Consider the following 13,499-nt stretch of genomic DNA (forward strand, 5'->3'; position numbering starts at 1 on the left):
AGATACCGTTGCATGGTCTCATCCTTGGCCTCATATTCACCAAGAACTTGGCATACTACAAGTTGGGAGTCACTGCGGACGTGGATCCGTTGGGCGCCGAGTCTGCTGGCCAGCTGGAGTCCCGCGATCAAGGCCTCATATTCAGCTTCATTATTGGTGGCCGGGAAGTCAAAGGGGAGGGCATATGAGCACACTTTTCCCTGGGGGCCCTCCAGGAGCAGTCCTGCTCCGCTGCCATCCCCATTAGAGGATCCGTCCACATACAGTGTCCACGAGTGTGAGGTGGACATCTCGGCAATGGCGGAGGTGGACTCTCGACCTTCCGTGAAGGTGAGCTCGGCAAGAAAGTCGGCTAAGGCTTGAGCTTTTATGGCGGTGCGCGGCTCATACGACAGGTCGTACTCCCCTAATTCGACGGCCCACTTGGTATGGCGCCCGAAAGTCTCGGGTCGCACCAGTATCTGTCTAATAGGCTGGTCTGTCATAACGGAAATAGGATGAGCTAGAAAATAGGGTTTCAACCACCGAGCAGCGTGGACCAATCCTAGCACGAGTTTTTTCACCTGGGTGTACCGAGTCTCCGGCCCGCGGAGAGCTCGGCTGACATAGTACACTGGCACTTGGATGTCCTCATCTCGGATGAGCACAGCACTGACAGCTTCGTCAGTGGCGCAGAGGTAGAGGTACAGCTTTTCTTCGGGCCGAGGTGAGGCGAGAGTAGGCAGGTGGTGCAAATATTGTTTTAATTTGTCGAAGGCGGCCGGCACTCTTCAGTCCAGACAAACTGATCAGCCTTCTTTAGCACCTTAAAGAAGGGCAAAGCCTTCTCAGCGGACTGAAATAGGAAGCGATTCAGTGCGGTCAGGCGTTAGTTTAGCCTCTGGACTTCTCGGAGGTTCCGAGGTGGGGACATGTCCTGGATGGCCTTGACCTTGTCGGGGTTAGTTTCGATCCCCCTTCGGGAAACCAGATATCCCAAGAATTTTCCTGAGGTGACGCCGAAGACACACTTCTTGGGGTTTAACTTCATCCTCGAGTCCCGCAGGACGCCGAAGACCTCCGTCACATCTGACAGGAAGGCCGAAGTGGTCAAACTTTGGACGAGAATATCGTCCACATAGGCCTCCACATTGCGGCCGATCTGATCTTTGAAGAGGCGATTGATCAGCCTTTGATAGGTCGCCCCGGCATTTTTTAACCCAAACGGCATGGTAGTATAGCACTAGACACCTTGGTCAGTGTAGAACGCTGTCTTCTCTTGGTCATCCTCACTCATTTCTATTTGATGGTACCCTTTGAAAGCATCTAGAAAGTAGAGAATCTCGTGTCCCATTGCCGAGTCAACGAGGGCGTCTATCCTCGGTAGAGGATAGCAATCCTTAGGGCAGACCATGTTAAGGTCGGTGAAATCAACACACATTCTCCATCCACCGGTGTCCTTTTTGACCATGACGGGGTTGGACAGTCAGGTGGGGTATTGGACCTCATGAATTATCTTGGCGGGCAAGAGCTTGTCGACCTCATCAGATATGGCCTTGCTGCGTTCGGGGCCGAAGTGCCTACGTTTCTGCCTCATAGGACGGGCCTGTGGATTAACGTTAACCTGGTGAATCATGAACTCAAGTGGTACTCCGACCACTTCATCAGCGGACCACGCGAAGACGTCTCGATGGTTCTTTATCAAGCAAATCATCTCTTCCTTTAGAGGCGAGGGGAGTCCGGCCCCTACTTGAATCACTTGGTCAGGTCTCGCGTCATCCAAGACCACCTGCTCCACCTCATCCCCGGGTTCAAGCCTGCCGGGCTTTCCTGCCTTCTGAGGATCGATGCTGTCTATAGAGAGGACAGCTGGCCTCTTTTCCTCAGCCTTTGACGCAGCTCGGGGAGCGACCGTGGCCTGGATGGTAGCAAGGTAACATTCTCGGGCGGCGTTCACGTCGCTGCTCACCTCGGCCACCCCTGCAGGCGTCGGAAATTTGAAACTCAGGTGGTAGGTGGAGTACACAGTCCTCAGGGCGTTGAGTGTGGGCCGACCTATCAACATATTGTAAGGAGAATCTGCTTTGACCACCGCAAAACTGACAGGTACAGTTCGACAGCGGGGATGATGCCCGATAGTCACCATCAGGGACACCATACCCTCCGGGTGGACTATATGCCCCCCGAAGCCAACGAGAGGAGTTCTGACAGGAGTAAGTTGATCTCTGGTCAGTTTCAGACTTTCGAAAGTTCGGTAGTACAAGACGTCTATCGAACTTCCGGGGTCAACATAGACCTTTTTGACTATGTAATTATTGGTGAGTACTTCGATTACCAGAGTTTCGTGATTGCTGTAGGCGGCAGGGACAGGGTCGCTGGGACCATAGGTAATCACTTCGGACAACCGGGAGTTCGGCTCGGCCACCTCCATACCGGCTTGGCGGTAGGTCCGTTTTCGAGAGTTCTGGCTGTCTCCTCCGGTCGGGCCACCTGCAATCGTGTTGATCACCCCGGCGATGTTAGGGCCGTAGCCTGGTGATCCGTCGCGCGGAGGCCGCTGGTCCTCCCTAGGGTCCTCGAGACCTCGGCAATAATTCTTTGTGTTCCGCCTGTCTTCTCGGCGAGGGCCCCGGTTATCCCGATGGGAGACGCTTCGGTTGAAGCCTCCATCCTTGCGAACGAATTGCTTCAGGTATCGTTGTTGGATCAGGTTCTCGATCTCTCGCTTCAGATCGTTGCAGTCCTCGGTCTCGTGCCCAACATCTCGGTTATAGGCACAATAGAGGCTGGAATTCCTCTTATCCCTCCTCCCCAGAATTTCAGGAGGGGCTCGGCCGAGGTGATTCTGCCTCTGTACAGCCAAGACATGAGACCGGCTAGAATTGAGTGGTGTCAGCTCGACGTCCGAGGTGGACGACCTTCCTTTGACGATCCGATCGAAGACACTCCGGCGATCTCGGAATTGATTCGACGAGCCACTGGGGCCCTGTTCGACTCTGCCGGTGTCTTTTTTCCTCCGGGACTCTTGCCCAGTACGAGCAGTTTGAGCTTCTCGCTTCATGCGATTTATGTCCTCACTTCGGATTCCTTGGTCTACTCGTTCCCAGAGTTCCCGAAGTTTGCGGGGGTAATCCCGATGTATCTCGGTATTGAAGATCCCCGCAATCAATTCGTTGGTGAAGGCAGCTATGGTTACCTGCTCATTCTGATAAGGTATCTGCACATTCTCCTCATTGAACCTCTGCACATACGAGCGCAGTGATCGCCGGGAGCCTGCTGTAGATTCAAGAGGTAAGTTGAAGTTTTCGTAATTGGACGAGACGATATGAAGCGGTGGATGAACCGATCTATCAGCTCGTCCAGTGAGGAAATGCTCCTCGGTTCTAATCCCCAGAACCATTTTCGGGCTGTCCCTTGTAAAAAAAAATGGGAAAAGCTCGACAAATCACGGCGTCGGGGACGCAGTAGAGTCGGAATGCAGAGATGAAGGCGCGGAGGTGATTCTCGGGGTCACCTCGGCCATCATAGGAATGTAAAATGGGAGTTCAAAATTTGGGGGGACCATTTCCCCATTGATGTCATCAGTAAAGGGCGGAGCCCTCATGTAGTCGGCTGCTAAGCCTCCGGAGCGCAGAGGTGGGTCCTCAGCTCGTTTTCCCAGTAGACCCCGAGAAAACGCCCGGGAAATAGAGGCAATTTTAGAGATCGCCTTGGAAGAGGCGCGCTTGGAAGTGCTCCGAGAGAGGTGCCCCTCATCGGAGTCCTCACCGGAAGGTATTTCAGGGGATTTCGTCGATCTCCTCTTGGAGGATTCGGCTTTTTCCTTCCCCTGCCTCTTGAAATACCTCCCTAGTTCTTCGAAAATGTTAGGATTGTCAGCTACGAACTTGGCCATCTTGGCGATGGCGTCTTCGTTGTTGGGCTGGGTCCTTGGGGACCCTTGTTCTTCAGAAATGCGACCTTGCTGGGCTCCCGAGATTTGCCTAGCCCCGGTTGAGGGAACTCTCCCGCTTTTGGAACGCGTGGATCTCATTTTAGCAGTAATCTCGTTCCCACAGACGGCGCCAATTGAAGAGGTGATTTTTGGTGGGTAGTTGAACCGACCTAAATCAGTCCCTTCTCAGGTGAAGTGAGGTGTGTCTGCTTATCCGAAGTGGATGGCGGGGCTTCTTCCCTGGGATTACTCCGACGATCAAGTTAGTATGAGAACGAGAAAAAAGCAATAGTATATGTGAATGAACAATATGCTTACTTGTTGGGAGTACATGAGGGGTATTTATAGAGCAAGAGTGGATGACAGGACGGAGGGCTCATGCTAGTGAGACCCATGTCCTGCTATTACGGCTCTGTTCCCTGCCAGGAGGTCTGACTCTGACACTGTAGCCGCCTGGGCAGGGTGACGGGGAACCTTGCGTAGTAGCCATTAAGAGCATCAGTGCTTTTCAGATAAAGCACTGGTTCTGGAGGATGTCAGGCGGGTTGACATCATCAGCGTGCAGGCGAGGTGGGGGCCAAGAGGCCACCCAGGCAGGTGATCAGAGATCGGGCCGAGCTCAGGGGTCATGTTCAAGACATGACTGCGCTCGTGTGAGGGATGAAATGAGATCATCTCGGCTATAAAGGGACCGCCGATGTGAGTATCCTCACCCATCATCACTAAAATTATCGAGTTTTTGGGGCTTGCTAATCAGTGGATGTAATTTGCAAGGAACTAAAAGAGTTTAATGCTGATTAACATGAATTATATGCAATATGCCTCATCGCATACAATTTATATATTTTTTCAAGCTGGAGGAGAGGAAAGGAGAGCAAACACTGAACCCAATTGCTACTGCGTATTGTATTTTTTTTTTTTTGTGGTTTGTTAGAACTATTTTTTTTTGGTTTTTTGTTTTTTAGGAGCTGAGTACAGAATTTTCTATTCTAGAACTAGAATACAGGGGATTGGGGGAAAAAATCTAACTTTAGAAAGGACGCGAGTGTGCAACGGAAAATATTTCTTTTTTGTCCTTTTTTTTAAAAAGAAAATCAATACTGATTCTCCATTTACTCTGCTGATGATTCAAACTCATGACCTTTCGATTACGGATAAAACGTGAGAAAAAATATTTCCATTTGACACAAAGATAAAACAAAATGTAACTAAACCATCTTCCGAGAAGCTCCAATATTGCGACTTTGCAAGTTGCAAGCATGCAGCAATAGTAAAATAGGAAAATTGCACCCAAATTCTTTGATGGGGTTCATGTTCTAATAAGTGCACCTACATCGTTTAGTAATGTAGAATTGGTTATTAGGCCCAAATTGTCAAAATGCATGACTTTGTTAAAAAATGCATTATTTGGTGGGTTGAGCAAGACTATACTACTCCATCCAGGGTTCTAATTCCATAGATGTAAATATAGCGAGTGTGTTTGGATGGAAGATTATTTGAAATGTTATTTACAATAATTATTATAGTATTTTTGTAATATAATGTATATAAAATAAAAAAAATGTATTAAAAATTGTATTTATGATGCGAATAAAAAATTTTTGGTCAAATAATGACCATCCCTCTTTGGTTGCTTTCTCTCTCTTCTTTCGTTTCTAATTCTCTTCTTCTTCTCTTCTTATTCTCGTTTCTTTAAATCCTACAAATTTATCCAGCTCCAGTAGGCCTGTTTCTTCACCGCGTAGAGTGATTTTACGGAGTCGGAAACCTGAGAAGGGATGACCTCCCGAGTCTCTCTGTCCTCAAGGCCTAGCTGTGTGGTCTTTCTTGAAGTTATTTGGGAGCGGAGTAAGTCACCGGTTAAATATGTTAAGCCGTTTAATCAACAGGGTATCTCATAGTGAGGAAAATTAAATCGCTGGTTATTTTTGTGTAGCTGATTAAATTGTTTTTCTTCAATCGACTCCGTAATAAGAGTATAGAGAAACCCTTATAAATTAATCTTCTATATATATGATAATGTATATACTTTCAGCATTGGATATATGACATATCAAATTTTGCATATACGTCATGTATTTCACCATAATAGTCTATATACTGTCAGTGTATATAAGATTTACTCTTAATTTATGAATTAATCTTCTATACATTGACATTGTATACACTTTCACTATTAGACACATAACACATAATTTGAATTTGAATTTAAAAATCAAATTTTATATATGCGTCATGCATCGAATCATGACAGTATATACAATGTTAGTATATATAAAATGTACTCTTTAACTTATGAGTGAGTTGGACATTATTCAAGAACTTTTACTTGTTTGATTAGGTTGTCTTTGTTTAAACTCATTAATGCGAGAATCAATGACAATAGAGAAAGACAAAACCCCTAACTTATGCCGCTGAGGGGGGGAGGGGGAGGGAGAATAGAATGTAAGGTGAAGGGACAGTTTTAAGGTTTTTGGCCCAATAATTAATTGGGTAAAAAATAAAAAAAATCCGTAATAAATCTAATATATAGAAAAATCCTCGTGATTTTAAAATATACAACACGACACCTCATTTATTGAACTAAATTGTAAAGATGACGAAATCCGTTAAATTTAATGAAAATGAATGAAATGACAAAAATGCTCTGATATAATTAAATAAAAGACAACTCAATAAAATCATTTATTTTATTCTCGAGAGAGAGGGAGAATTGAGAGTTAAGGGGCAGAATAGGTATATTTGTTAAAAATTAGGTATAAGTTTATTTTTAGATTTCAATAAGTCATTTCCGTTAAGTTTAATGAATTCTGTCACTTTTATAATTTAAACGTGAGATTTTTTATGTATAGATTTATCACGGGGCTTTTTTATTTTTTACCCTAATTAATTTCTTAGCAATTTGTTTTTCACTAAAATTATAGTGTACTTATTTATTTTCGCCTTTCCCCTTGTCGTCTGAACCCAACCCAACTAAAAATTTCCGCTCCTTTCAAAACCCCTAAATCAGAACACAACTCATAATTAAGACTCAATGCAACAGCAGCAGTCATCTCCGGCACCACCACAGACGGCGGCGATTTCCGCCGGAGCACCGTCTAGTGACCAACAGACTGCTGAGGCGCCACCGAAACAGGTCGCGCTAGCCATGGACCGGCTAGCTCAAGCTGGCCGCCTCATTGCTGACATCAGAATCGGCGCCGATCGCCTCCTCGAAGCCCTTTTCGTTGCTGCCTCCGAGCCGCATCAGCAATCCTCCAAACCCTTGCAGCTAATCGTTAAAGAAGAAGCTTCCATGCGCCAATACCTCCAAGACCTCCGCACCATCGGTATATATATATATTCTGCACATCTCTGCGTGTGCTTGTTAAGTTTAGTGTGCAAATTCTTTTAAAATAATTTAAAAATAATTTTTGTTAATTTTTATGGATTTTTGCGCTTTGAATTATAGAAAATGTTACGATATTCTGAAGATTTGAATGCTAGTGTTGGTTTTTGCGTTTTCTTTGAATGATTATGATAAAGAATAGGATTTTGAAGATTGAAGTGTATTTTAAGTTCACATAATAGATAAAGTTTGAAGTTTGTACTTGTCCGAAAAAGTTTGAAGATTGTGTGCTTGTGCTTGTCTATTTTAGATTTATTGAGGTGCTTGGTTTGTTTATGTTCGAAATATGGTACATTGTTACGTAGTGAATGCAAGGGGAGGGCGGAGACAGGGGCAAGCTATTTACATGCTTTTGAACTTTTATTGCCCAGGAAACAGTTTATTAAGAGAAGCAGCCGGGTCATATTTGGTGAGATAAAAGAAAGATAACGGTCTTGATTATTCACGGTATGTATGTCGATGTTTGTCATGTTGATTATAGAGGAGATTGACGAAGCGTCATTTGGCTAGAGATGGATAAAAATACCACCAACGAGAATAGAAAGGAGAGTGCGGTCCATTTATGTGTGGAAGGAAAAGTGAAAAAGGACTGATTAGGTTCCTTAAAAATGAAAGAGGATAGGAAGATGATGGGAAAGCCCCTGAATTATGTATGTGGAAGAGGAATTAAATAATGTAAATGGAACAGATTCATAAATGAGGTTGCTAGTTGATGTTAGTGTTATCTATGTCACCCTTTTTTCATTCTTAGCTCTTGCTGTCAGGTGCTAATAAACATTTTCCTTTTTTCAGGTAAGCAGTTAGAGGATTCTGGGGTTCTCAATGAATCTCTTCGCTCCAGAAGTAATTCGTGGGGTCTTCATATGCCTCTGGTTTGTCCAGATGGTGCTGTTGTTGCATATGCATGGAAACGTCAACTTGCTGGTCAGGCTGGTGCATCTGCTGTAGACAGAACTCGGTAAATATTATTTCATTAACATGGCCCAATCAATTCGTATTTTGTTTATTAATGTCTTATTGGTATTCTTTGTGGATGCAATATATTGCTAGAGGTTAGGAGCCTCTAGCTAGATTTGATCTCATCATGTCCTGTCTTTGCTTTTTTTCGAAAGTCAACCTCTTTGTCAGATTGTAAAATATTGCACTGTGCCGACCTTCATAAAAGGACGAATTTGCATAGTTTCTGCTAAATGGAACTCCTGAACAGTGAATAGAGAGGTTACAAGTCTGAGAATTCTAAATATTCAGCTTTTGAGTTGCATACTGTTATCTCCTCAGGAAAAGGACAAACAGATATAAAAAATGACTTAAATGTAGCTTTGTAGGTTATGTGTAGTTAACCTCTGTAATCCTTTGCTGCACATGTATAATGATGTGTTTGCTGGGTTTAAGAACGGAGCTTCATTACATAGCCCATGCCAGTTTGGGGCTTCTCTTTATGTGCTTTAGAGCCATAATTTGCTGGTTATACCGTATTGTTCTTTTGTATTAGCAGGTGTTTGTGTTGTTAAGTCAAATTATACGAGTTTCTTTGATGATCTGACACGTAAGTAATTGGTTCTGGGTTCTTATTGCTACCTATGTTACACGGACTCACCATTCACCCCAGGCGCACCCGTGTCGGATATGACACGGGTATGGGTATGGAATCTGTACCTGATGTGGTAAAATTTTTTTGGATACGTTGACTATTGTGAGATGTACGAGATGTGATGTTGATGGCAGAGAAGAGATGGACAAGAAGTCACATGAGATGGTAAGAGAGTGGAAGAGGAAGAAGGGTGGCTTTGCGGAGGAGAAACAAAGAAGGAGAAAGCTGCTAGAGATTTGAATAGAAAAATACTCACGACACCTGCTGTATTTTCGCTTGATACATACGAGCTGTTGATTCTCTTTCATTGGTGGATATGGGATTGTAGCAACGATTGCATCTAAGAGTAAGAGTGGCTTTGTTTTTGGAGAAGAGGTGCTGTGTTTGATTCGTTTTAAATGCTCTGTAAATGAGGTGACGGCACTGCTGAATGAGGGATGAGGAATATAGGGTTTAAAAATGATATTTATTTTGCAACTAAATCCCTGTATTTTGACTTTAATTATCATTTTCAACAAGTAACTTAAGCTCTTTACAATTTTGCACTTTTTAATATAATTTCAGCCCCTCATACTTGAAAATATTACCTTTCTAACCAAGCTTATGGTTCTTTTCAACCTAATTGCACATTTAATTGAAATTTTTTATTAAAATACTCTTTATACGTCACTGTGCATAAATTTTAGAATGATTTATTTCTAAAAATCTTATCCATCTATGAGTTTAAGGAGCGCACCCCCGCACTTGTACCCAAAATTGGACACATATCTCCGGATCCTACAATTTTCAAATATGCGAATTTGACACTTCGACAGGCACCCATATCCGACCCCCGCACCTGAGTCCATGTAACATAGATTGCTACTTCTGAATTCTCCAATCCCCAGTTTTTCTGAGAAATTCTTAGTGTAAGTCGAGGAAATAAGAGGACTGAAATTGAGCACATTACAATTCACTGGCTGCTGGCCTGTAGCAGCTGTATGGCATTCAAGTCATGGGTTGCGGGTTTATTCCTAAGGTTGATAAGTACTTGGTGATATAACAGTTAATAGCATTAAATGGTGTGCTGGCATGTAAATATGTATCCTACGTAGTGGCTCTGTTAGCATATAACCAACCTTAGCTCAATTTAGTCTTTGATTTTCTCTTCAATGGTGTATCTTTTGCCTTCTTTGTTAGCTGTCGAATGCTATTCTCTCTCTTCTGAATTATAGGTTTGGAATGTCTGCAGGTTGGCTCTCAAGGCTTTCACTGATCAGAAAAGAAGATTTTTTCCTCACCTTGATGATGCTGCTAGTGTGGAATCTGCTAAAAAGAAACATTGTGCTCCTGTAGTGTTAGAAGAGCTAAGTGAACTGAGAACACTATCAGATATTCTTACCCTTGTAGAAAAAGAGGTCCCAAATGTCAAAACTTCTACATACCAGCGTTTGGAATGGTTGAAAAGAGCTTCCTTGCTTCCTTCTTGTGAAAGTTCAATTGAGTCTTCAAAGGATCATGGATTTCATAGTAAATTTAGACAGGGATCAGTAAGCAATGTCACTGCTGATAAGGTTTCTGTAATTGAATTGCTGTTTCCGTCTATTTTTAGAGCTATAATATCATTGCACCCATCCGGTTCCACTGTTCCTGATGCTGTGGCTTTCTTCTCACCAGATGAGGTGATCTTAGTTTTCAGATGCACAAATGTCTTGAATTCGTCATTGCTGTGGTATTCTAGTTTGATTCATGTGTTTAATGTTCCATGCATAAGTCATTGTTGCCATGAAGTGGTTGAATGCTATGGATGTTTCATGAGCAAATTGAATATCTACCTGTAGAGAACCTATGTTAATGAATTCTTAGGTATATTCTGCTATTGAGATTAACATTTGATATCTGTGAAGTTAGGTGTGATTGTTTAAATTAGAACAAAAGCAGCACACACTATAAAAAAAAAAGAGAACAAAAAAAAAAAAAAATCTAGCAATGCAGTCTGAATGACAAGTTGGTAGGATGCATGATGATAAGTTACATTGTGTTCGGGCTTACAATTTCTTTTGCTTATGAGTTAATGTGTTCCTTTTGTAGAAAAAGAACTGGTAAAGTTCATTTCAAACAACTTAAAGTTTTATTAGCACCTTTTGTATCCAACACGGAATTTATTTGGTACGCACATGGTAGATGAGATGGCAAATGTTGTGAACTAGGAAAGGACTTTTTATCCTACCATTGGCAAATGGGGTGATATGCAAATGTGATGTTTCTAAAGGATACACACACACACACACACTCACACTTCCTGTTTTGGTTATGGCATCCATTTGTTCTTTTCATGAACTCGTTTCTAAAATCTTCATTAATATTGGCTAAAAGAATATGCAATTGATTAGGTGTATGGCATTTGCAACATGGTGTAATTTTGTCTATTGTGTTTTTCCCAGTATATACATTTTAACGTTCATAAACTGTCCAGGGTTTTAGCATTTGTGACTGCAGCCTACTCGATCTGGAGATGTTTTCGCAATGAATGCTGTATATGGTTTAATACATGCAAAGCTTATGAATTACTTTTCAACCAATCAAAAGTTAATACGATCTAGATTTTTTGGAATTGATTGTCGCGGTATGACATATTGTTCATTTGAAGAAAAGAAGACTTTGCGTAGAAAAACAGAATCTTTTGGTGAAAATGGGAATGGATAAAATTTGAAAGAAATGCTGTTTTAATAATTAACAGAATTGTGTACAAGGAACACAATTTTGCAATATTTGAGTTTCGACCATTCTTTCTAACTATAGGTCTGCATGTTAGCACTGTGCTGGACTCAACTGGCTCACTTGGCATTGGCACTTTTAAACGTTAAACTGATTTGATTTAGTGTACTAATCAAGCTCAAAAATAGTCATTATGAGCTTGACTAAACTTACTCCCTTGTGTTGTCTCGACTCCATAATTTGATGGATTACTTAGCAAGATAGGTTCCAGCTAACTCCTATCTGAAACAGTATTACAAAATGTGGTATAATAGATTTTGTTAAGAAGAAGCCTAGTAGATCTGCAAAATCTTTGTTCTAAAATCATGTTCTTTGTTATGCTGCTTTAAAATAGATAAAAGGTGTTCTTGGTTCTCTGTCTCTCCTCCCTCCCCCCATTAGTTTTGAGTTTGCAAAACATCCTCCCCATTTTTTTTTCTCCGTTTATCTTTCTTTTTGGTTAGTTGTAAAACTTGTGGAATATTTTGTATCTTGTTTCTTCTGCTTATTTAAACACTGTTTTTTAATTTTAGAGTAATGATAACTTTTGACGGATTACTATTTTTTTGCTTGTAAAGGGTGGCAGCTACATGCATGCTAGGGGGTTTTCAGCTTATAATGTATTTCGGCATATTACGGTATGGCTTTGGCTACCATTTGCATGTGGCCATACATTCTTATTGGCACAGTTTTGCTGGTGTTGTTGATGGAATTTGACATTGATTTATCATTGATGGAATGCACTAATATTTCCCTGTAACAGGAACATGCTTCCTTGGCTTTGCAATATTTTGTTGGTATTAATGCTGAAACAGCCTTATATACTCTATTGGTAATTATAATTTTTCTAAAGATTTGATAGCTGGTAACATACAATTTTATTTTTGCCTTGCTGTGACGAAACCATAAGTCAAAATTTTGATATATTTTGTTATGTTCTTGAAGCATTGGGTCTGCAGCTATCGGACTATCCTTACAAAAGTTTGCAGGTGAAGTTTCTCTTACTGTTTTGGTCGTTATGCTGCTATTCCCTCTTGATATTAAATCCTGAATGGGTTCTGTGCAGCAAGTGCGGCCGACTGCTAACTATGGACCAACAATCAGGGTTATTATTGCCCCCAGTTTTTCGGCCCTACCGACATTTTTCTGCTGGTAAAGTTTCATCCAAGAGTTCCTCAAGTGAGGATCAAAGTGCCAATCCCATAGAAGCTTTTCATGTTGCCTGCTATTCAGAAGCAGCATAAGCTAGTTTATACATTTGAACCATTGTTAATCATAGGCTTGTCTCTAGTGCATGTACACAGAATGAAGTAATAGGTGCTTGTGAATGTTGTTTTGGTTAGCTCATAGCTGTCATAGGTTTATCATCTAAGGAAACTAGGAAAAGCTCATTAAATGTTGTAATCTAGGTTTTAGTTTAGTTTCACTTGGGTACACGCTGAAAATAGAGGTCTTTTATAATTGAAATGGTCTCTCATGGTGTTACATTTTTGAGCTAACATTTTATTATTTGCCATAGGCAATGAACTTTTTTAATTTGCATTGAAGATGATCTTCTTGAGGTACCTACTAGATGTCTTTACATTTCATCTTGCTATCTTATCTTACAAGTTAAATGTCTATCTATGTTTCAGTTTATCATGAATATGGCTGCAGTTCCACTCCATCTTTGTTAAAAAACTGAACCAAAAATTATGTGTAATTTATATCCTGAACATGATGGACCAATTATCAATCTAATGTATGTAATTTACTTCATTTTATAAGTTCTCAGTCTGCTGCAAAATGTAACAAGCTGTAAGAGTCATTTACACGGTGTGCAATTTTATCTTTTAAACTGGCTTCTTCTATCCTTATCCTAATTGCAATGA

At 41.7% G+C, this 13,499-nt stretch overlaps 1 protein-coding gene across 1 annotated transcript; it reads left to right on the forward strand.

The window, feature by feature from the left end:
- Window positions 1–6,894: 6,894 nt before the first annotated feature.
- Window positions 6,895–13,175, forward strand: LOC113751135 (mediator of RNA polymerase II transcription subunit 27). The gene is made up of 7 exons (XM_027295012.1): window positions 6,895–7,242; window positions 8,094–8,259; window positions 10,124–10,553; window positions 12,207–12,266; window positions 12,392–12,460; window positions 12,574–12,617; window positions 12,695–13,175. The coding sequence occupies exons 1-7, from the start codon at window positions 6,948–6,950 to the stop codon at window positions 12,870–12,872; spliced, it is 1,242 nt and encodes a 413-aa protein (XP_027150813.1). The 5' UTR covers window positions 6,895–6,947; the 3' UTR covers window positions 12,873–13,175.
- Window positions 13,176–13,499: the final 324 nt, after the last annotated feature.

Source organism: Coffea eugenioides, chromosome 11, assembly GCF_003713205.1.
Source record: "Coffea eugenioides isolate CCC68of chromosome 11, Ceug_1.0, whole genome shotgun sequence".
NCBI classification, from domain to species: domain Eukaryota; kingdom Viridiplantae; phylum Streptophyta; class Magnoliopsida; order Gentianales; family Rubiaceae; genus Coffea; species Coffea eugenioides.

Excerpts from the sequence above, each read along its gene's own strand:
- LOC113751135 (XM_027295012.1), top strand. The coding sequence starts at position 6,948 with ATGCAACAGCAGCAGTCATCTCCGGCACCACCACAGACGGCGGCGATT. Across the intron at positions 7,243-8,093 it reads CCAAGACCTCCGCACCATCG|GTAAGCAGTTAGAGGATTCT; the intron begins GTATATATATAT and ends TCCTTTTTTCAG. Across the intron at positions 12,267-12,391 it reads ATGTATTTCGGCATATTACG|GAACATGCTTCCTTGGCTTT; the intron begins GTATGGCTTTGG and ends TCCCTGTAACAG.